The sequence below is a fragment of the Cheilinus undulatus genome, linkage group 2 (genome assembly GCF_018320785.1).
Source record: "Cheilinus undulatus linkage group 2, ASM1832078v1, whole genome shotgun sequence".
NCBI classification, from domain to species: Eukaryota; Metazoa; Chordata; class Actinopteri; order Labriformes; family Labridae; genus Cheilinus; species Cheilinus undulatus.
In genome coordinates this window covers 19,876,230-19,898,206 of record NC_054866.1, presented here as the reverse complement: position 1 = coordinate 19,898,206, position 21,977 = coordinate 19,876,230, and the positions used below count along the sequence as shown (strand labels likewise).

General features: G+C 37.3%; 1 protein-coding gene across 2 annotated transcripts in view; it reads right to left on the bottom strand.

Moving 5' to 3' along the window:
• The window catches only part of brip1 (BRCA1 interacting helicase 1), a 66,881-nt gene extending 49,095 nt beyond the window's left edge, over nucleotides 1–17,786 (bottom strand). The window contains exons 1-8 of one of the 2 annotated variants that reach the window (XM_041795811.1): nucleotides 17,725–17,786; nucleotides 17,526–17,571; nucleotides 15,946–16,050; nucleotides 15,487–15,598; nucleotides 12,824–13,042; nucleotides 12,546–12,697; nucleotides 11,762–11,902; nucleotides 2,433–2,705 (exon numbers count right to left, since the gene is read on the bottom strand). In XM_041795811.1, the coding sequence (XP_041651745.1) occupies nucleotides 2,433–2,705; nucleotides 11,762–11,902; nucleotides 12,546–12,697; nucleotides 12,824–13,042; nucleotides 15,487–15,598; nucleotides 15,946–16,038 (990 nt within the window). In that variant the 5' untranslated portion in view covers nucleotides 16,039–16,050; nucleotides 17,526–17,571; nucleotides 17,725–17,786. The remainder of the gene's footprint in view (nucleotides 1–2,432; nucleotides 2,706–11,761; nucleotides 11,903–12,545; nucleotides 12,698–12,823; nucleotides 13,043–15,486; nucleotides 15,599–15,945; nucleotides 16,051–17,525; nucleotides 17,572–17,724) is intronic. The other variant, XM_041795819.1, reaches the window with a different exon arrangement.
• Nucleotides 17,787–21,977: the final 4,191 nt, after the last annotated feature.

Below are 21,977 nucleotides of genomic sequence, written 5' to 3'. Positions count from 1 at the left end.
TGTTTGAGGGTTCAAAGAGGCTGTCGGCAAACCAATCGGTGAAGTTACTGATCCTTTATTCCTGCAGTCCATGGTTAGGACAGACGGCTGACTGATGTGTTTTTCTTTGCATAAATCACTGTGTTCATACAGCATAGTAACCTGAACCTGACCAGACTACACCCTGAGGTGACGAAGACACAGAGCAGTGAGTGAGAGGGGTTATGACTCGGCCATATGACAAAGTGAGACCATTGCCAAGGGAGGCAAACACCTCCAATGACAGCATAATTGTCCTCATTACAGTAGGCGCCTCAACTTTAGGACAGTATGGGGGGTTACAAGTGTCTCATGTCTCTATAAAAAGCTCCTCAATGGCTCTTGACCTTTCGGTGTGTCAAAAAGAGCCTGCTGGACAATTGTGGATATTGTAGCTGCATAATTGGATCTCTGAGACTACACTGTTGAAAGAGTTTTGTCTGGTTACATGTGGGTTTATGTTACATCCATCCACCCAACCATGACAGAAGAATAATTGTAAATGAAGGAAAATTAATGTATTAGGATATAAAAGAGTTATAAAATTCTAGGTCTGATTTATGATGTTTGGTCTTTAGTGCAAGGAGGGGATAAACATTTTTTAGGAACAAAGTATGTCATTTCAATTGTTTTTTTCACCGACATGTTACGACACAAAATTTCTATCCAGTTTAAAGAGGAGACCCCTCCAGGTTCATATAAATTCACTGTGAGGCAAGAAAGCAAAGATAAACAGAGACTTATCTGCTCTGAGTGATGCACTTAAGCAGATACCAGTAGCTGGCAATAAACCAGTATCAGTAATTTCACCAGTATGATTAGTGTCACAAAAATCGATTTTCGCCACACCGTCATCTGGGGTCAAAATGCATGTGTTGCACTGCAGTATACACAAGGCATAACCGATGCCAATGATAGCTCAAACTACCAGTCATAGTGGTGGACAACAAAGCATAACAGTGATACAGCAGCTCTGTTTGACCTCCATCATCAAGAGGTTTTGCTCCGACACTTAAGAGCAGCCACATAAGTAGTGGAACATCACCCAATTCAGTCAATGTCATTAACGTGCAACACAGCAGTGAGGTAAAACCTTGATCTCTCTTGTACAAGCTTGATGTGTTTAATGACAATGGCATACAGCAAGTTCCCTCGTGTTGCAACTCTGTCAGCCTGTCTGGGCTTTAACACAAGTCGTGTGCCAGATCAGCTGATTTGTCTTGAGCTCAGAGCTGTAGCAATTAGCATTACATACATATGACAGCATAAACAAAAGTTTTTTAAGATATAATTTTAGCTTTTTAGGCCTTAATTTATAGACAGATAATCAGATAGAATCAGAAACAGGGGTTATGACTTAGTTCTTCGTCTATTCCTAATGAATCCAGAGATTTTTTAGGGAAGGTGTTCATGTGAAGTTACTGGGTTATATTGTGGTTCGTTCTTAGTTGCTCATTGTGGCATAACATGCAATCGGTGAGTAGATTTTGTGAGGAAGATAGTGGTATTGATAACAGTATAAACATCATAGCTCTAGCATATATTTAACTGATAGTTGATGGCTGTTAAAGAAATTAAAAAGTATTTGGAAAATTCATTTATGGATTTGAGTACTTCAATAGAAAAAAAAAGCTAAATTCTCTGCTCTGAGCTTCTCAAAAATGATTTTTTTCTGATTTCTTTCTTCCTTTGTAAGTTGATGGTCTTTGGACAGTGGGCAGAACATTTACAGGACTTCATATTGGCCCCATTTTTTTGACAGTTCATTACCAAATAAACTAATTAATAAACAAAACTTTTCTTTATTTATTTATTTATTTAACCTTTATTTAACCAGATTAGTCTGTTTTTTAAGGTAGACCTGAAGGAATATCTGATAAAAACAGAAATCTACCATATACCATAAAGCTTTTTGATTAAGGGTCCATTTAGATCACTGTATCTGTATGACTATTTATAGCCCCATCTCAAATCCACAGTTTTACTTCTGTGAAGATAGTTATTCTACATTTATATATTGAAAACAAGTTTACAGCTCAGTCTGAGAAAATAATAAATACAGAAACTGAGTTTATCTTCAAAACAAATAATTTCATTGATTAGATATTTCTTTTTCCTGCTTTAATCTTCATGTGAAGCTTAAAGTCAATTCAGTTCTTAAGCAAAGACTAATTATTTCCTACTCAATGATTGCAAATTGACCTCTGTCCTCCCTCTTTGCAGATGAAGGGCCAAATTTAACACATTTTATGCACAATAGCTGTGAATAATTTTTTTTTACACAATACCAACTATTTTAAAGCATTTAGGGAGAAAACTGTGAATACCAAAAAGACTTACATGTCGTGTATTACTTTAAAGTTAAACTGAGTTTTAATATAAAGCTGTGTGTGTTTGTTAGTATTCATGCTCACATCTTTGGCGTCCAGCAGGTCCTTGCAGCGTTCATTACGGTTGGCGTGAGGCGCCACCTCTGGGTTGACACAGGTGTGGTCTCTACTGGACAAGATGGTCATGGGTGTTCCTGAGTAGACGGTGCGCTTTAACTCGTGAGCGATCTGGGTGATCTGTTTGTGGGTGCGTGTGCCAAAGAAGATCTTTCTAATCTTCTTTTTGCCTTCTTGATCTTTGTCCTTCATGCCATCTTTGGCTGAAGCACATGAGCAGCGGGAGCAGGGTTCAGGGGACTGGAGGAAGAGAAAGCCAAAAATATTGAGATTTCATAATCCTGTACAAAATCCCTGATGAGTCCCAGATCTGATTCTAAATACTAGCAACTATAGCTTTTATGTTGAGTTTTTCAACAGTCACTCAGGGTCATGTTGATGCTGTAAATTCTGTTACTTCCATGCAAACACATTAAATAGCTTTCTTGACGTAAGATCCAAGTTACTCCTTTAGCATATTTAATCAAAGTGTATTTTATTGTTTTTTTTGGTCATGTGTTTCTTTCTGTTTAATGCAAAAGAATGGTTAAAAAAAAATAGGCAGTAACAGTTAATTTGCTTTTTTTGATTACCACATCAACTCTTTATTTATAAAGCAGGCTTTGGTGATCAAGCAGTGAAGCAGCTCTGTGGCAGAAAATGGAAGATGTTTTAATTTTTATATTTTAGAAAACATTATCATTTGTACAAAATTTTTTTACCATATATGTTTGTATTTTTACGTTCTTATACAATCCTGATACTTTTTGAGACTATATATGTTGACCTCAGACCTTCCACTTTCTTCCAGTCACAGCATTTGAGTCATTAAAGTTCCAATAAAGCATCCAAAGTCAGAAAAAAATAGCTACATACTGTATGAGGATCACACACAGCCTATAAAGTCTCTCTGTCAGGCTGTCTTGTGCCCTCTTGAAAACAAGACATGAACAAACATATAGAATTTGCATCTATACATACGGTGTCCTGTCACTCAGCAGCAGGTGACCTTTAGAGGATGAAAGATGATCATCCACTTTTGTGTGGGCTGAGAAAATCTAGCTGCTTCATAATTGGCTGACCGGTGACGTGTTGGAGTCTTTCTTTCTCCACCTTCACAGGTGAAGTGTAGCCAACAACGCTTATGAAACTGATCCTGCTTATGTGATGAGCTCTTTTAAGTGGGGAAGTAGTGTACCGATATGAAACAAGGCAATAATAGTTTTCAATTTTCAATTGTTTAAATTTTTAATTACGTTTTGATTTTGACTTTAAATTCTAGTTCAGTTTTAATATGTTTTCATTGCTGGTTTAATTTAGTCTGTTGTTTGTTTTTTAGAAAATGCTTGCCTTTACTCTAGTTTTCATTAGCCTATTTTTTTTCAAAGTTTTAATCATAAATGAGATACAGGAAGGGATGAGAAATCCAAAATGTCAGAAAAAAAGGCTTATACTCAAAATATAACATGGTTCTAAAAAATATACTAAACACAAAATATGAACGACAACATGTACAAAAGCGAACCATAAAACTTGGGCTTTGTCTGAAATAAATTGACAGAGATTAAAAAGTTTCTTTCTTTCTACATTTATGTTCTGTGTTTGTTTTTCAACACATGACACCGTTTAAGAACAGTTTCTCTTTTTTTTCAATCTTTCTTTATTGACACAAATGTTTTTGTTTTTTGTTTTTGTAAACAACAAAAACCGTAATATCCATTCATCCATCCCTTGTCTACACTGCTTATCCTGTTTGGGGTGGCGGGGGGCTGGTGCCTGTCCCAGCTGTCAGTGGGCGAGAGGCAGGGCACACCCTGGACTGGTTGCTCCTGGCACGCTCACGTTACCTTCAGCCAATTTGGAGTCACCAGTTAACCTAAGGAGCATGTTTTTGTGGTGGTAGGAAGCCATAGTAAAACCTTAATATAAAACAACAAATGCAATAGAGAATTTTAATAGTATTGGCATTTTAAAATCTGAGTTTAATTAACACAAATTAACTCTCTTTCAACCTCCATTATTTCCTTATTATTCATTATTTTCACATTCGTAAAGATGCTAAATGACAGGTGTTCATCATTAAATTTGCTATCCACCTGTACCTTACATAACCATTCAGCTTTAGCTTCATTTCCACCAAGCGTTAAGTTTAAGTGAGCACAGTTTGGTACAGTAAACCCCAAAATCGTTTGCATTTCAACAGATACATGTATCCTCACTTGGTGGACAGTGCTGTGGGCAGTGCGGCAAGACTCCACCACCAGAACATTTTTTTTATACCTCACAGCGCCTTACAATTCCCTCTGCATGTCCTCATCACTGACAATCGCCAGAAAGATCTGCACCTGTGAGTTCATCCATGGGATGGTTTTTTGCGCTGACATCATTGATTAAAAACATTGTCCTGATAATATTCTTCTTTCAAAATCCACAGGATATTTATACATGCAGGTTCTGTGTTTGCCTTCATTACCGCTGTTGCACAGGAAGTGACGATTCTTTCCTCAATCAGCAAACTACAGTGTGTCTATTGTGTGTGTAGCGCCACCATTTATGGATGGATAGGTAAGCTTGGCACCCCTACGGACTTTGAAAGAAAAGCATGACGATACGGGCTGGTTATTTGGGACCCTTTCCAACTTTTGATAATAGAAAGGCATATAAACACAAACCATGTTGTATCAAACTGAACCAGACTGTTCAGTGGAAACGACCTTCCATATTTAAGGCTCTCAAAGGATTATAGTTTTCCATTGTGATTAATTGGAGATTTTCTGTAGATAATCATGATTAATTGCACCCCGTTTATCACATTTTAAAATTCCACAATTTTGCATTTTAAACTGTTTTTGTGTCCTATTTGATTTTTCTGTTGTCTAAGTGTATTTGGTTTCATGTTTAGAAACAAACCTACTTTTATTGGTTGATCAAAGATTTCAACAAGGACTTACCTGTGGAAAAAGGAACTTGTTAAGGATTGAAAATGAAATAAGACACCCTTACAAAGGTTCAGATGGCTTTTGATTTAGTCACTGAGCTGTCTGAAGTTTGTTTTTATGAAGTAAAATAAGACATGAAGTAGCAGTGTTGAGCTCAGTTTACATCACTGTGGCTGCATGAAGATGCTGATGTGCCTTAACCAAAGTGTATTGAAAGGGATAAAAAGCATGCATTTAAAATAAATTAGTGCACTAATTGTGGACCTTGACTGATTGCAATTATCTCCATTAATCTTGACGGTCCTACTTATTTTCTCATTTCAAATTCTTTTTCTACATTTCAAATTAGTTTGTTTTTTAATCAATATCTTTGAACTCATGTTGAAATCACACTGAATTAAAAGCAACTCCAAATGTCGGCTAAGCTTACAATAACAGATTTGATCTGATGGAAGTAGTGACCAAATGCAGCTCTGTTTTCAGTTCATCTGTATCAAATGGAACAGGAAAACTACAATTCATTCAAATTAGATTGAATTATTATATTTGACAGAAAACATTGTTTGACCTCCTATTACATGTTTATGAATTGTAAAATTTTAAGAAAAATACTGATGCTTCCTGCAGCCTCTTCCATTTCCATATTACCCTTCATCATAGTGAAAGCTCAATTATATTTTGACAATTCCTGCAGCTCTTTGGTAGTCTTCAGAGGTAACAATAAATGTGCACGCCTCATCCACTTTATGAAATTATCTTTAGACTCTCATAAAATAAATAAATAAATAAATAAATAAAATTGTCTTTTTCTTCATTGATGAGCATATTTGTGTTAATATCAAACCATCATTACTTAGATGCTTGACATACAGGTTTTAACACTAATTCCTCAACAAATTACCTGATGACTCTACATAGGAATGAGCGGTATGTGTCGTCACGCATGGCAAACTATGATGGGGATCAGAAGGTAGCACTTCTGATGACTGACGAGGAGCTCGAGTTTCCCGGCGGCTCAGATTTTCCGAGCATGTTTGCCCATCAAATATTACAATGTGTGATGGAGTGTAGGCCAAAGGGAGCCCTTAGAGAGCCGCCTCTCAGAGTTAAGAGGGATAACGAGCCCTGAGCTCATGTGAAAAACAAACAGAGGTGCTGCAGGGCCCCAACACCAGTTCAGGTTACCTTTCTCCTCTGGAACAGTTACGCTCCACAGCCTGGGCCCTGAGCCCGATCACCTTACCTGCTGCTGCCACATTAAACAGAGCCATCCAAATATCCTGCCCCAAGATGGCCAATAATTACTTATTCATTGGCAGGTGGGGGGAGGAGGGAGTGGGTTTTGAGCAGTGTGGAAGGGCCTGCTGATGAATAGAGGCTCTTGTCAAAAGCTGCAGCAGGAAACAGCTGACACAAGAGTATCCTTTTACACGCCTGCCTCCCCAAGATGCCACGACAACAAGGTTTCAAGCCTGGCCCCACAGCCCGGAGCAGACACCCCCTGGAAAGGAATGTAGATAACTGGCGAAAGAGGCAAACGGGACGCCAGCTCTACTGGCAACAAGGACATACCAGCTCTTTCAGCGAACGGCAATTCCAGTGGTGTCGCTCTTTGGGTGCTATTAGCAAAAAAAAAAAAAAAAACTAACTTTGTTCACCAAACAGCTACAGCCGGGGAATTAAACTATCACTATTGCGATTAAGCGTGTATCGAAAATTATGATAAAGCCCCAAAACTGTGGAAAGATTAAGCAGCTTTTGTTAAAGGTCAGACATTAAGAACTCCCTAGCCTACTTGACAGCATCACTTTTGAGAATTTCCAGTTATCTAGTTTTACATTCTATAAGGTTTTTACTAAGCAAGTGAACTGAAGTTATCCAAAGCGGGGCACACAGCCAAAAAAAAAAAAACAAGTAAAGGAAAACTGAGTTAATTACATGAGCAGAAGCTCAGCGCTTTCTGACATCCTGTCCAACAAAGCTCATCAAAGAAACAATTATTTTCAACACGTGGTTGTGGTTTCCCATGTTTTACAAATGTGTATTGCTTAGTTTATTTGAGAGGGGAGGAGAGCACTTAGGATACTTCAGCTAAAAAAATCTTTTACTTAAAAAAGCTAACTATATTTGCAGCTCTGCTCACAGCCTCTCAAGATATCCTGTTCAACAGAGATTTTGAAAACCACTGAACAGGAGTCCCCTGAGGGTAATTCTGCTGAAGAAATCCTACAATAAAAACAGAAAAAAATATATAACAGCTGCAAACCTTAAAACATTTTTGAGAGAACTGCATGTGGGCTGATTTAGTCAGTAATACAAACAGATCTAACATTAGCAGCAGCTCAGCATCCCTTTAGCTTTTTAAGATACCCCTACCCATGGTAGGACAGAGTACAGCCATGTTTTGTCACGACTTTAACATGCTTACTTAATGAAATGGAGAGTTGTATGAATGTGTTTTACTTCAAAAAAATGTAAATAAGGGATCTTTATTTTTCACAATTTAAAAGGTTTTACGGTATAGACATACTACACTCTTGTAAGTTTATCAAGTTTCTTTAGGTATATCAAGTTTAATTTGTAAAGCCATACAAAGTTTCCACTGTGCACCTGCACTGCAAAGGTGTAAGTGTATGCAGCGGCTAAAGCTCTCTTGAATTGACAGAACAGAGGTCAGTGGTGTTACTGAACACCTAAGAATATTCACAGGTAGGCTTCTGTTGCTCTGCTCCCTGCCAACACCTGAGAGATGGAAATCTCACACTCCAGGGGGCCAGTTTGAGGGCAGCGAGGGGCCGCAGGCAGAGGATCACTTAGGTATCACTGGCGCCTCTCACTGGACGCCAATTTGCTCCTCATTCCACAGCTTTGGAGGGCTTGGAATTCATTCCAATAAGGGTGGGCTTCAATAGCCAATACCTGGGAAGACATGACACCGAACACCCCCTCCTCCTGATATGACCACACTGTGCAGGTAGAGGCCCTGGCAAATATCTGCCCTCCGAAGCACCTGTTTATCCCTCGGGCGCAGTAACCAGCGGGTGAACCCCATTCAATATTTATCCCCGTGGCTTTCACAGATCAGCGGCCCAGGCGAGGCAAACCCTCTTAATTAAAACTGGAGCTTGCTTCAAAGGAGCCCATTCAGGCCGTCAGTCAGCACTCGCGGGACAAAAGAGCCCGGGTCATGTAGCTGCAGGGAAACCAGAGCCTGACGCGCTTTTTCGACTTCACTTTCCCTCCTCCTCTTTTTCCACCTCCCACCATCCGGGGCTCTAAATCCAAACAGCACACCTGTGGCAGGTTAAGACTCACTTTTACAGAGTCAAACCATTCCTGTGAGCATTTCTAATGATTATGTTTTACCTCAGGTTATTAACAAAGGAGCCAGATATCTGTAAGAATATAAAAGCTATTTGTATTTGATACACCTGGTTTTGTTTTATTTCTGACAGGTAATGATTTAGCATATACAGGTACATCTCAAAAAATTAGAATATCATGAAAAAGTTCAATATTTTTTGTCACTCTTTTCTGAAAGTGAAAACCATGTGTTATATAGACTTGTTAAACATAGAGCGATATATTTCAAGCCTTTATTTCTTGAAATGTTGATGATTATGGCTTACAGAAATGAAAACCCAAAATTCAGTGTCTCAAAAACTTAGAATATTACATAAGATCAATTAAAAAAGGATACTTTAAACAGAAATGTCAGGCGCCTGAAAAGTATATTGATTTCTATGCTTCCAATACTCGGTTGGGCCTCCTTTTGCATGAATTACTGCATCAATGTGGCGTGGCATGGAGGCGATCAGCCTGTGGCACTGCTCAGGTGTAATGGAAGCCCAGGTTGCTTTGATAGCGGCCTTCAGGTCATCCGCATTGTTGGGTCTGGTGTCTCTCATCTTCCTCTTGACAATACCCCATAGATTCTCTGTGGGGTTCAGGTCAGGCCAGTTTGCTCTTACTTACTTACTTTTCAGAAACCTGACATTTCTGTTTAAAATATCATTTTTTTATTGATCTTATGTAATATTCTAATTTTTTGAGACACTGAATTTTGGGTTTTCATTATCTGTAAGCCATAATCATCAACATTTCAAGAAATAAAGGCTTGAAATATTGCACTCTGTGTAACAAGTCTATAACATGGTTTTCACTTTCAGAAAAGAGTGACAAAAAATATTAAACTTTTTCATGATATTCTAATTTTTTGAGATGTACCTGTATATGCTAAACTTTGTACCAAAAACCTTCAATTAGTAATTAACAAAAAAAGATTAATTACAAATGTTCAAAGCTTCCAAAATGAATTGTCATTTTATATTAGGGCTGTCAGCATTAATCTTTTTGCAATTACAATTTCATAATTAGTAATTAAGCATTTTAACCGCATGCTTAATGCCCGCCTCAGCACACTTTGGTTGAGCCACTGCCATCTCTCCCTGAAGCCACAGGGATGTAAAATATTTCAACCACAGCTCCTAAATGTCTCATTAGTTTAAAAACTCACCGACGGCTCGGTGGACAAGTCAATAGTCATATGCACCTTGTGTTTTTAAACATTTTCCTTTTCTTATCTGATTCTCGGTCTCCTATTTCCTTTTCAATCCATAATAACTTCCTTTCCCACAATTCAGCTAATATCATTATCCTCTAACACCCCAAAATTGCATATTTTTCTTTAAAAATTAAAGCAGGCATGTATCCAGACAGGAAGTCAATTACCCTTAGTTTAACACAGAACAAAACTAAAAATAAAACAAAAATGTTTAAGGAAAAATTGTGATATTTCAAAAAAAAAAAAGGGGGGGGGGGGGTGCAATAAATTAATTGAAATTCCAGGGATGCACAATATCATTGACCTGTGACCAGCAGATATTAGCTTAAAAGGCATTTATTGGTATCAGTAGATCTTAAAATTTCTTCCTATATTGAAAACCAGTATTTTGGCTATAAATATCAGCATTTGACAGGAAATGTTTGCCCTTTGTACAAGTAAGTTTGTAAAGTTATAGACTGGACCAACAGACCTATGACAGTTAAGGTGTTTTTCTTTGTTAATTCTCAATCTTTAAACTTCAAAGTGTGTTTTTAGTATTCAAGTGTGTTTCTTTGTTCATCCTTATGACTTGAAATGTGTTTAAGGACTGATGTTTTAGGTCTGAAATACATATTTAAGTATCACTAACGATATCAGGACCAGCTAAAATAAGTACAGAATTATCTGCATATCGAACATCTGCAGAAAAATCCAAAATCATGCATCCCTAAGAAATCTTGAAATAAAACAGTTAAAATGTTTCCTTCTTTAACAGCCCTACTTTATATTATTACTTTATTTTACATTTATCATCTATTCTGACTTTGACGTACATTCGTCTTTGTGTTACTGCAACACCTGAATTTTCGCTCTGGGGATCATAACAGAATATCTGTATTATTTTGTGTTCTTTGTTTTAGTGTCTTCTTTCTTATCAATCAAATATAATTCTGTATTTTGTCCCCATGATTGAACATTATTTGTTCTTCTTGTGAATTTTTGGGATTGGGAACTATTTGGGGAATTTGTGAAGGTTAAACATTAGTTTTGTTTAAACATTAGTTTTGTTTAAATTAAGTGCTTTAGATACCTTGTCAACTTTAATTGATATGAATTTGGCTTTTGTTTTAAAACAATTTAGAATGAGTGCATTCCCTGTGATTTATCTAAAACTGAGGGTAAAAACAAGGACACAGCCATCTGTTTTCTGATTTTATATGTGCTGAGATGTTATACAGCATACAGTTTGTATTAAGATGCATGAGGGTTCTTTTTCATTGTTCTTGTTTATTTCAAAAAGAAAAAAAAATATGACCAGGAAAATTTGAAGAGCAAATAATTGCTGACTATTTTCTCTTACACTGCTCCTATTTCTTGTCTTTTATTAAAATATGAGAAGTTTTTGTTAAGACATACCTGTCTGTTATATTCAAGTGTGTCTCACTGTAAGCCTATCCACACCTAAAACTCTCAACACAGCCTTGGTCAATTTGGTGGTGTGTATCGCCACCCAGTGGTGCTAGTTAATAGTGAAAGTAAACCCCTGGCCTGACACAAAGAAAAAATCTGCCTTAAAAACTATACTACAATGCCTGCCTCATCCATGACAAGGTAACCAATCTGATTTGATTTTTGAATCGCTTCCTCAATTTTAAATAAGTTGCATAAATAAGAGTATATGAGTCGAAAGAAGAAACAGTACTAGTTTAAATGTAGTGTAATGATGCCAGAGTATACAGAGATTTGGAGCACTGAAAGCATACAACAGACTATGCTTTCACATCAAGAGAAGCATAGCTTAAGCTCATTCGAGTAAGGATGTTTTCACTTACACAGCATGATGAAGACAAACCCAGTGCCGGGCTGTGTGGCTCTGCTGTCCAACTGTGAGGACCTGGCGGCTCATTCTCCAGCTCCAGCTCATCGTCATCGATGAAAACAACTCCCTGCTCTAGACGCTGCCTCTTACGGCTCTGGGGATCAAACACACAAACATAGTTGAGTCACATTTTTCAACAGCATTTCTGCAAAAGAAATAGCAAGATCATTTCACAGGGCCATTTCTGGTAGTGTTTCTCTATGCAGATATCATTCTTCCCCCCATGAGGAGTTCTCCGATGCTGTGTCACGTCCTCTGCAAAAACCTATTAGTAATGTTTCAGTGCTGAAATGAGAAATTATCCAATTGGGTGTCTAAGGCTCCGCTTTTCCTCTTTTTCCATTGTTGGTGGATCCAAGAAGCTATTAATAAGCTGTAAACCAAAAAACATCTTCATGGATAATTTAGGTCTGATGAATCTACTTTTTAGGTCTTTGAAAATTCTCACTTCTGAATAAAACCATAAAAATAAACAACACACATTATGTGTCTGTTTCACATTCTCTCCCTCTGCTCTGTCACAAGGAGACCAAGTATTAACTTTTAAATGTTTTAAAGAAGCTAAAGAACAGTTTTTGAAACAATGAAAACATATTCAATCTTTCATCTGTATCAGTTCAAGATGTATGAAAATGTCCTTTTTTTAACCCTGTGAGACAGCCAACATATCCAGCACAGTAATTAATAAAAATGCCAGTATAAATGTGCAACAGCATGTGCAAAGGGTCAACAACTACCTTGGGCTCCACAGTTCTGATGCGTTTCCTTTCTTGCCGGAAGTCATCATCTTTTTCACGGTCAGAGGAGGACTGTCCAGTCAGGAAAGATTGGAACTTCTCAGACAAGCGAGAGGCAATAGTTGGTTTCTTTGGCTCCTCTGTTACAGAGCCTGAAACCCACAATTTACAACTTTTATTCAATAAAAAAGTATTTTTGTTTACATAGAAACTTTGTCCAGATTAATGATAGCAAAACTTAACCGAGCCTAAACTGAAAGAAACAGAAAAATAATTACCATGTGCAGGTGCTGGAGAAGCTGGCTGTGCTGTGTCTTTGCAGGGTGAATCAGTGAGGTCTATAACAGGAGGTTTGGCTGCTGGGGTAGTTATGGTCCTCTTGGCCTTGCTGTGACACTCGCACTGACAGGAGCTAACATTAGACATCTTCAAATCTCCGCAGCTCGTATCTGTCTGGCTCTTGTCTACTCTGGGGCTCCCTCCTTGTTGCTGTTTAGCTGTTTTTGCATGTTAAAACAAAGAATTAGCTAACAGTAACTCTGACCATTGGATAGTACAAGGGGTAAGTCAAGTACACAAGTCAAAAGATATTTAGAACTTCTAGGAAGTATTGAGAAAGATAAAAATCTGTAATCTGGATCAGAATAAACAACATACATATATGAGTGTTTATGAAAACTTTGATAAATAAAGAGGAAACAGGATTTAACAAAAACATCGGTGACACTTCATGTAAAAGAAACATGTTTTCAAATTAATCTCCACACCAGTGTCCTGTTGAAACAGCTTAGTATAAGTTCTGTTTCAAGTAATGGTGTAAGGTTTACACTAAATCCTACTTATGAACTAGTTAGTTTGTGACTTAATCACTGTTTTGTTGCACCACAGAGATGCAAGGTTCATCTCAACTAAGAAAGCAAAATGTCCAAGCTAGCTTAAACATTGTATCAGTGATGAAGTTTTAACTCGTTGTGATCAAAGTATTTCTAATGCAGTGCTGCATCCTGTGTCTGTCTCTGAAAAAGGCTACAATCAGAAAATAACCTTCTAACTAATGTTAATCCACAAACAGACACTAAAATGTTTTTTTTAATTTGATGTGAAAATATGTGAAAGAATTTTGTTGTGGACAACCTAAGTATAAGGCTTTACTGACAGCTGACAGTGATATCGAGTGATGAAACCATCAATTACAACATTGAGTAGGCTAATTTAAAATTGTTCTAGTACTGGAAAGATGAAATCATCTCCCCTCATGGCAAATTAAAGCAGGAGTTATCATTGTATATGTCTGAAGGATGTAAAACCCAGTAAACCCAGTAAAACCCTCTGCTCCTCCTCGTCCTTTCAGTTATACAGTGCCATGAAAAAGTATTTGCCCCCTTCTGATTCCTGAGTTTTTTGCATATTTATCACACTTAAATGTTTCAGATCATCAAACCAATTTTTATATTTCACAAAGACAACGCAAGTAAATACAGAATGCAGTGTCTGAATGATTATCTAATTTTTTAAGGTGGGAAAAAATCCAAAACTATCTGGCCCTCTGTGAAGAAGTAATTGCCCCCTGAAGCTAATAACTGGTTGTGCCACCCTTGGCAGCATTAACTGAAATCAAGCATTTGCAATAACTGGTGATGAGCCTTTCACATCGCTGTGGAAGAATTTTGGCCCACTCGTCTTCACAGAATTGTTTTAACTCAGCCATATTGTAGGGGGTTTCCAGCATGAACATCCCATTTAAGGTCATACCACAGCATCTCAATTGGATTTAAGTCTGGACTTTGACTAGGCCACTCCAAAACCTTAATTTTGTTGTTTTTGAACCATTCAGAGGTGGACTTGCTGGTATGTTTTGGGTCATTGTCCTGCTGCATAACCCAAGAGAGCTTGAGCTTGAGGGCAGGAACTGATGACCAGACGTTCACCTTCAGGATTTGTTGGTAGACAGCAGAATTTATTGTTCCATCAATCATCAAGGTCTAGGTCCTGAAGGAGCAAAGCAGCCCCAGACCATCACACTGCAAACACTATGTTTGACTGTTGGCATGATGTTTTTTTTTGTTTGTTTTTTTTTTTATCAAATGCTGTTTTAACTTTACGGCAGATGTAACGGGCCGCACACCTTCCAAAAAGTTCAGCTTTTGTCTCAGTCCGCAGTCTTCATTTGTGGATAATGGCTCTGAACGTGGTTTGCTGGATGGCTTTGTAACCTTTTCCAAATTGATAAATTTCAATCAACTTTGTTTCTCATTTGTTCTTGAATTTCTTTGGATTGTGGCACGATATGTTTCTTTTTGAGATCTTGCAGCCTACTTCCCGTTGTCTGACAGCTTCTATTTAAGTTATTTCTTCATTCAACAAATCTGGTGGTAGTCAGGCCTTGGTGTAGCCACTGAAATTGAACTCAGGTTTCCAAGAACTGTGGTTAATCACAGTTACCTCATGATTTAACAACAGGGAGCAATTACTTTTTCACACAGGGCCAGATAGGTTTGCATTTTTTCCCCCTTAAAAAAATGAAATAATCTTTCAAACACTGCGTGCTGTATTTACTTGGGTTGTCTTAGTGAAATATAAAAATTGGTTTGATGATCTGAAACATTTAAGTGTGATAAATATGCAAAAAACTCAAAAATCAGAAAGAGGGCAAATACTTTTTCACGGCACTGTAACCATATTTTACATAAGACTTTATACCTACCAGGAGTTAAGAGTAACATTTAAGGTGTAACTCTTACTGAAGCTGGAGGTATCTCAGCTGATAAAACATCTTAAATGTTATTAGTGCATAAACTCTGTCATAGATTAGAAATAATGATCAGGATATGTTTGAACTCATGCAGAGCCTGGGATACTATGCATTCTCATCGGTTTGAGGATACAAGTAAATTTATACACTTGTTTTCTTCTTTATTGTCATCACTCAGAACAGACTCACCAAATTGAGCCTGCTGCCAGCCCAGTGCTGAGCACAACAAAGCCAAGCTCTTCCCACTTCCTGTTGGACTCTCCAGTAAACAGTGCTGCCCATAGTTCAGACCTCGGACAATCTATGAACAAAGTTTAGACACAATCACACTGTCTGTTAACCACCTATGTGGTTATCTTTAAAGTTAAAAAGCCAATGGATATGTCCAAAGCCACATACTTTCATACTATTCATACCAAGTACACTATCATGATGGTAAACTAGCAGCATAAAAATAAAAATAACAGTAATGAATGTATGACTATTGTTGCAAAATAAATGCCATACCTACAGCAAAGTGGTTATTCAATGTAGTTTAGACTGGAGACATACGGTTTTGGACACAGCCAGTGAGATCTGTACAATATACCTGTACCAATAGATTAAAATGGGCTTGTGCTGTACAAGACTAATTTTCTAAGTACTTACAGAGTTCATCATGGCCAGCTGGGAGGGATATGCTTTACAGGGGAAGTGGATCTTTACCCCTCCAATGGTGTACTCTACTGGGGATGCAGCCATATTTCTGTGTCCCTGTTTCATAGAAATGTTAATCATAAACAGTAAAAACAGTCAGCACACTTAGTACAGTAGTAATGTCTTTGAATCTGGACAGAGCAGTAGTGAATAGACCAGCATCACCTCTTGAATCAGAGCTGTATTATACTTATCCTTTATCTAATTTCTCATGCCAATAATCTCAGTCTGGGTCTTGGACAGCTTGCTATTAGCATATACCAACATAAGGTCAAAGTAATGATTGTTTAGGAACTCACACCATTTTCTCCAAAATTCATTGCTGTTCCTCCCCAAATCAGGTTCCTTGTTATGTTTTTTACTTCAAGTTCCATTTATTATTGGTGAAACTTGTTAGGTACATTTTAACACATGCACTGTAATCATGACTGTAACATTACAACATTTAGTTCAGACAGTGTTCTGACAGGACTTCTATGAGAGCTGATATCAAGAAAAACATCACTGGAAACTTCTCACACTCGGCCACTTTGAAATCCTTTTGTCCTGAATACTAAAATTACAGCAGTTTGTCCTGATAAGTCTTGCTGATAGGGTTGCCATAATGTCAGAGTTTTAACTTTTACATGATACAAGTAAAAATGAAGCAATATTGATGACTGTTTTGATAACAAGGGTAAAACACATTAGTCCAACATGCCCAACATTGGGTCATGTTTTTTACTGTTAAAAATAACCGGCAAATGTATGTTCCTTTTCTGAATTTATCAAATGCATTCGTAGGCTTTCAGTACACAAACTCTGCCAGTGTATTTGGGCCACCTCAGTACCATTTCATACTTTGCAAAATACCAAAATATCAAACATTTTGACAACCTATGAATCACATATCAAACTGTCATTGGATTCACCTCATTGTTAATTTAAACACATATTCTTTGAGCAATACCACACAAATATGAGTGGTTTTGTACTGAAAATTACCACTGCCGTGATTTGGTTGTGTAGAGATAAACACAGCAGTTCACATATTCAGCACATCACAGCCTTGTGTATCATACTGGTTTTATATAACAGTTTAACAGCTAAGTCATATAAGGAGACTTAAAAATGAGAAAGAAATAGAAAATTATAATGTTTCCACCACCAATTCAACTAGTTCTGTATCTCAACTGAAAGGTGGAACTTGCTTCCAGTCAACCCAGTATTATCCTGCACCAGATGCCAGCAAGATTCATCTGGACAAATCCTATCTGCTTAAATGTTAATTTACAGTATTCACAACACCATTTATATAAACTGTAAAATGTTACAGTGATGTTGTACTTTATATTAGTACAACTGGGATGCCTCTCGTTCAAAACTAAAGTGGTCTTCTTTTTGACACAAAAACAAGCTTGGTGAAAACTCACTACCAGCTAAGATTAGACAATAGTTTCTCTAGTGCCGGAAAAATGATTTGTTGGTTTCACATGATACCCGTGTTTGTTTATCATAAACCTCAAGTTGTTCCCTAACGTTAGCCTACTTACCTGAGACTTGAGGAACAGCCACTTGCTAGCTTTGCAGGACAGTTACCTAGAGAGAGGAAAAGGTGCGACAAATACTTCAAACGTTACAGTTTTATTATAACACCAGTATCTCATATTTACACGGGTAAAACTGGACAGGAAAAAAATATAACGAGTCTGTTCGTCTATAACGAACAAGTTTGACGAACGCTAACCGTACCTGCTCATGTCATTTTTTCCATTAGCCTTCCCGCTCAAGTCAACACAAATCAGATTGGCTAGCCATGAAGTTAGCTGTGTTGCACAAAGGAACTTCCTAAAATTAATTTCAAAATAAAAGCCTCAATTCATGTAACCCCTACTGTTCTGTAGTTTGATGCATTTGTGTTTGTTTGATTTGTGCTGTATTGTCCAGTCCAAACTACAGCTGTGACTCAATTCAGGTGTAGCAACCCTGGCAGGACCCTTCATCTGAAACCTGAGTTGACAGATCAGACCTATCTTGAGAAGGTCTGGTCTACTAAGGATTTCTGGTTTTGTCACCAGTTGTCCCAGTCCCTTACCTGTTCCTTGCTGTATAAAATGTAAATGTGTTTAAAGAATCATGGCAGTTTACAGATGCATCCCATACAAATGTTGAAACCATGACCACAATATAGAACCGCTTGAGTTTGTAAGTTTACAGACTCTTACAGAGAGTTTACAGATCTGTTCCCACAGTGTATAAAACCATGCCCACAGACTGCAAATTAGTAGGTAAGGATTATTAACAGACATACATGGTTTACAGACAGATCTGTAAACATAAATTTCATAGTTACAGGAGGCAATTTTCTTCTCAGTTGATAGTGGTGGGCTCCCTATTTCTAGAAACACTTCTTAGAGGGATCAATTGGCTACCCTTTAATATTTTTGTGGGAACAAAATGTTCCCTTATGAAACTAGAATTTCATGCTTTTATTTTGAAAGACAACTTTAGCGCGTTGGAACCATCTTGACCATCACGGAAGTGACGTTGGTAAACATCCGCACGGCACCGTCCCGGCTTTAAAGGTACATTACAATATATTTTCATAGGTAAATTAATCACACGCAAATGCAGAGAAGCAGAATATAATGCTCAAACACGAAATAAATACATTTGTTTTTAGTTATCTTACTGCTCAGATGGTTAAATAAAGCACGTGGCTGTATTTGTTTGGCGTAATACAGGAGAGAGTACTGGTTGTAATTTTAGGTTAACGGTTGCATTAATTTCCGTCCATTATAAAATAAGTAGAAGTGTGTTGAACTTTGTCATAAATTTGCAGTAGCTACAGACCCATACAGACCCATCTTACAGACCCATAATTAATTAAGTAATGTAGCCTACTGCTAATGCCATTTGTGAATCTAACTGAAAATACAACTCTGGAGCATAATATTTTTTGTTCTTTTTCCCTTCCATTTCTGTTAACATCAAAAATAACAAACAACACTGTTAAATTTAATCCAGCAGTTTTAGACCAGCCCTTACACTTCCTCATAATGGCCATAGTAAAGGCATGTCCGGGCAAAGCACTTGTCAGGCAGCCAACACACACTTGAACTCTGTGTAGCATGTGCTACAGGGCTTGAGTCACTCTGTTCAGATAGCAGAAGATTTAACCAGAGATAAACCTACTGGTCCCAGTTTGGAGTACAAATCAGGTTATTCTTCCTGGCATTATTGTAGTTGTAAATGTTAATGCAGTGTTTGTTTGATCAGTCACATGCCATACTAAGTTGTTCATGTCGACACCACGCATACTTTTACAATAGTAACTGGCACTGCATCAGCAAGTCTTATGTTGTCTGCTACTTCTGTTTGTGTCTTTCCGTCTCTCTGGCTGTTGGCTCATCACAATCGCAGGAGATGCCTGTTCAACACGGGTCTGCTTCTGCTTCCTTGCCACTGTGTCTTTGCTGAATGTTGCCTAGTGCTGTGCACTCATGGTGGATTCACCTTGTGTGGTAACTAAGTTAAGAATTGGCACTTTACTAATGAAGTTGTATTGATTGAAACTAGAACAAGTTTGCAATAATTCATTTGAATTGTGTAATTTGACTATTCTGTTATATTTTGTTTTGTAAAACAGAAAACCGAAGATACATTCATACACAATTTTACACCCTTTTCACGATAATGAGTTAAATTTGGTAGTTTCTGCTAATGTCTGTGGTCTACCACGTTTTTAAAATTGTTTCAGATTTTAAAATTGTCTTGTGTGTCCCCAGCATTAGACACACACTAGGCCACCAGCACACCATTCTCTTTGTGATACCTTTTCAGAGACAAGAAGTACATGCGAACTAGACTAACACATTGCAGCGTGTAAAATGTACTCGGAAGGTGTAAAGATAAGATTTTCTGAGGACAAACAATCACTGAGAAATAAAAAAAAATGTTAAAGGAGATGGTTTACCATAAAACTTTGAATAAAGGCCCATCCCATTTTAAGGCGCAGTCCCTTTATTAATAGCCTGGTTTTGCTGCACCTTTTGACAAACAAAGGCATGACTCAATCAGACAAGCCTCTGCATTTAGTGTCAAAACAGTTTCAAAATAGTCCCAGTATGAAAGCAATTGTTTTAGCATCTCTCAGGCAAAATTTGTGATTTTAGATATTCTGATGTTTGATCAGCTTCATATGCAAGCAGAGCACTGGTAAGGGATTGTATTATTCTAAGCGTCTCATACAGCTACAGGTTGGCAGAAACAGTTCCATCATACAAAAAAGAAGACCAAATAAGAGGTTTGCACTTCCCTTGGTAATCAGGTGTAAATTTATAATTGTAGTCTGCTGTGCACAAGTATTGTTTGAAGATAATTAAAGGCCTGTCCTGAACTGAGGCCTGTCCTGCATAAGGGCAGGGTAACATCATAGACTGAAGTAAATAAAAGTCCAGGCTATCCATTGAAGTTTTATGGTACAACATATTGCACAAAGAGAAGAAATGAGTGTTGTTTTTCTCAATGTGAGTGTCAAATGAGGGGGTAAGATGAACAAACAACAGTAAAATATTCTTACTCATTTTACCAACTGAAAAATCAGGAGGCAATGACAATCCAGAAAATAATAAATCCTCCTTACAAAACATAGAATTACTTCACTCAAGGGAGCTTTTTATTTCAATAGGGTCATTTCCAGACAACTGTTTTTCACATTTACACTGTACACATGCACTTTATGCTACTAGCACAGTAATTATCTGAATCAGGGATGTTTTTGAAACAAAAGAAATACAAGAGTAGATTCAAGGGATTCTCAAAACAGTGTATAAAATCATGAGAGATCCAGAGACAATAATAGCCTGTGTTAAAAGAGAAAACATGGATATCATCATTGCATCAACAGCTTCAATTATTAAAATACAGATGTTTTATGAGGTACATAATGCTACAAATTGTGTTAGAAATTGCACTTGTCTTAGTGAAAATACGTCATAATGTAACAAGGGTTCACATGGGCTGTTGATGTGTGTCTGGTGTGCTTTTTGTTTTGCAGTCAATCATTTTTTGTTTTTTTTTTTCTTTTAATGAATTAAACATTTCTGGTGTGTGACAAAAACATGAGGAACAAAGAGGGCAACACCAGGGCAAATTGTACTTAAATGTTAAGTTCTTTCTACTCTGAGATTTAAAAAAAGGAAAATTATTTGTCTTCAATCATCTTCAGTTTTCATTTTAGGCTCCAATCAAATCACCCAATTCAAGCTGCATTATTTAAAAAGTATATATATATATATATATATATATATATATATATATATATATATATATATATATATATTAAACAACTATAACAACTCCCTTTTCTGAGACAATTAAGTTCACAATAATAGTGCAAAAATATTCTCATATAAAGTCCATGCAGAGTGTTTTTACCCACAAACGAGCCTTGTGCATACATCAGTAACAATGCAACTACAGCTGCAGCATGGAAGGACAATGGCTTGTACATGGCAAATACTATAACCAGTCAAACAAGGCAGAAAAAGTTTTTGCAAAAAGAGACAAAACATGGTGTGGTGATGCAAGACAGGCAGTAAGGAGTGACTGCTTGTGACTTGGCTTTTTTTTTTCCCTATTCTCGGGATTGTGTGGCCAAACAAAGACAAGATGACATCACTGCCACCTCAACACAGCCACATAGGAAGCGTGGCAGCATAAGGTGACCATTACACATGGATTGTAAACATCAGTTTTTGTGTCGGTCCCTCAGAACCAAAGGAAGTCTTTGTTTGAAAGCCACCTGGATACTTGGCAAACACACAGGGGAAAACATGTCATTGCAGAAACAGACACGCAACAATTTCAGCAAAAGCTTCGGCAGAGTTGAGGGCTAATAAAAGGAATTCTAGGAGACATATAAAATCACTTTTGATGTTTTAAGAGGGGAGTCGGCTTAAAGAAAGTGGAGCAAAAATGAAAGAAACTGTCAGAAATAAGTT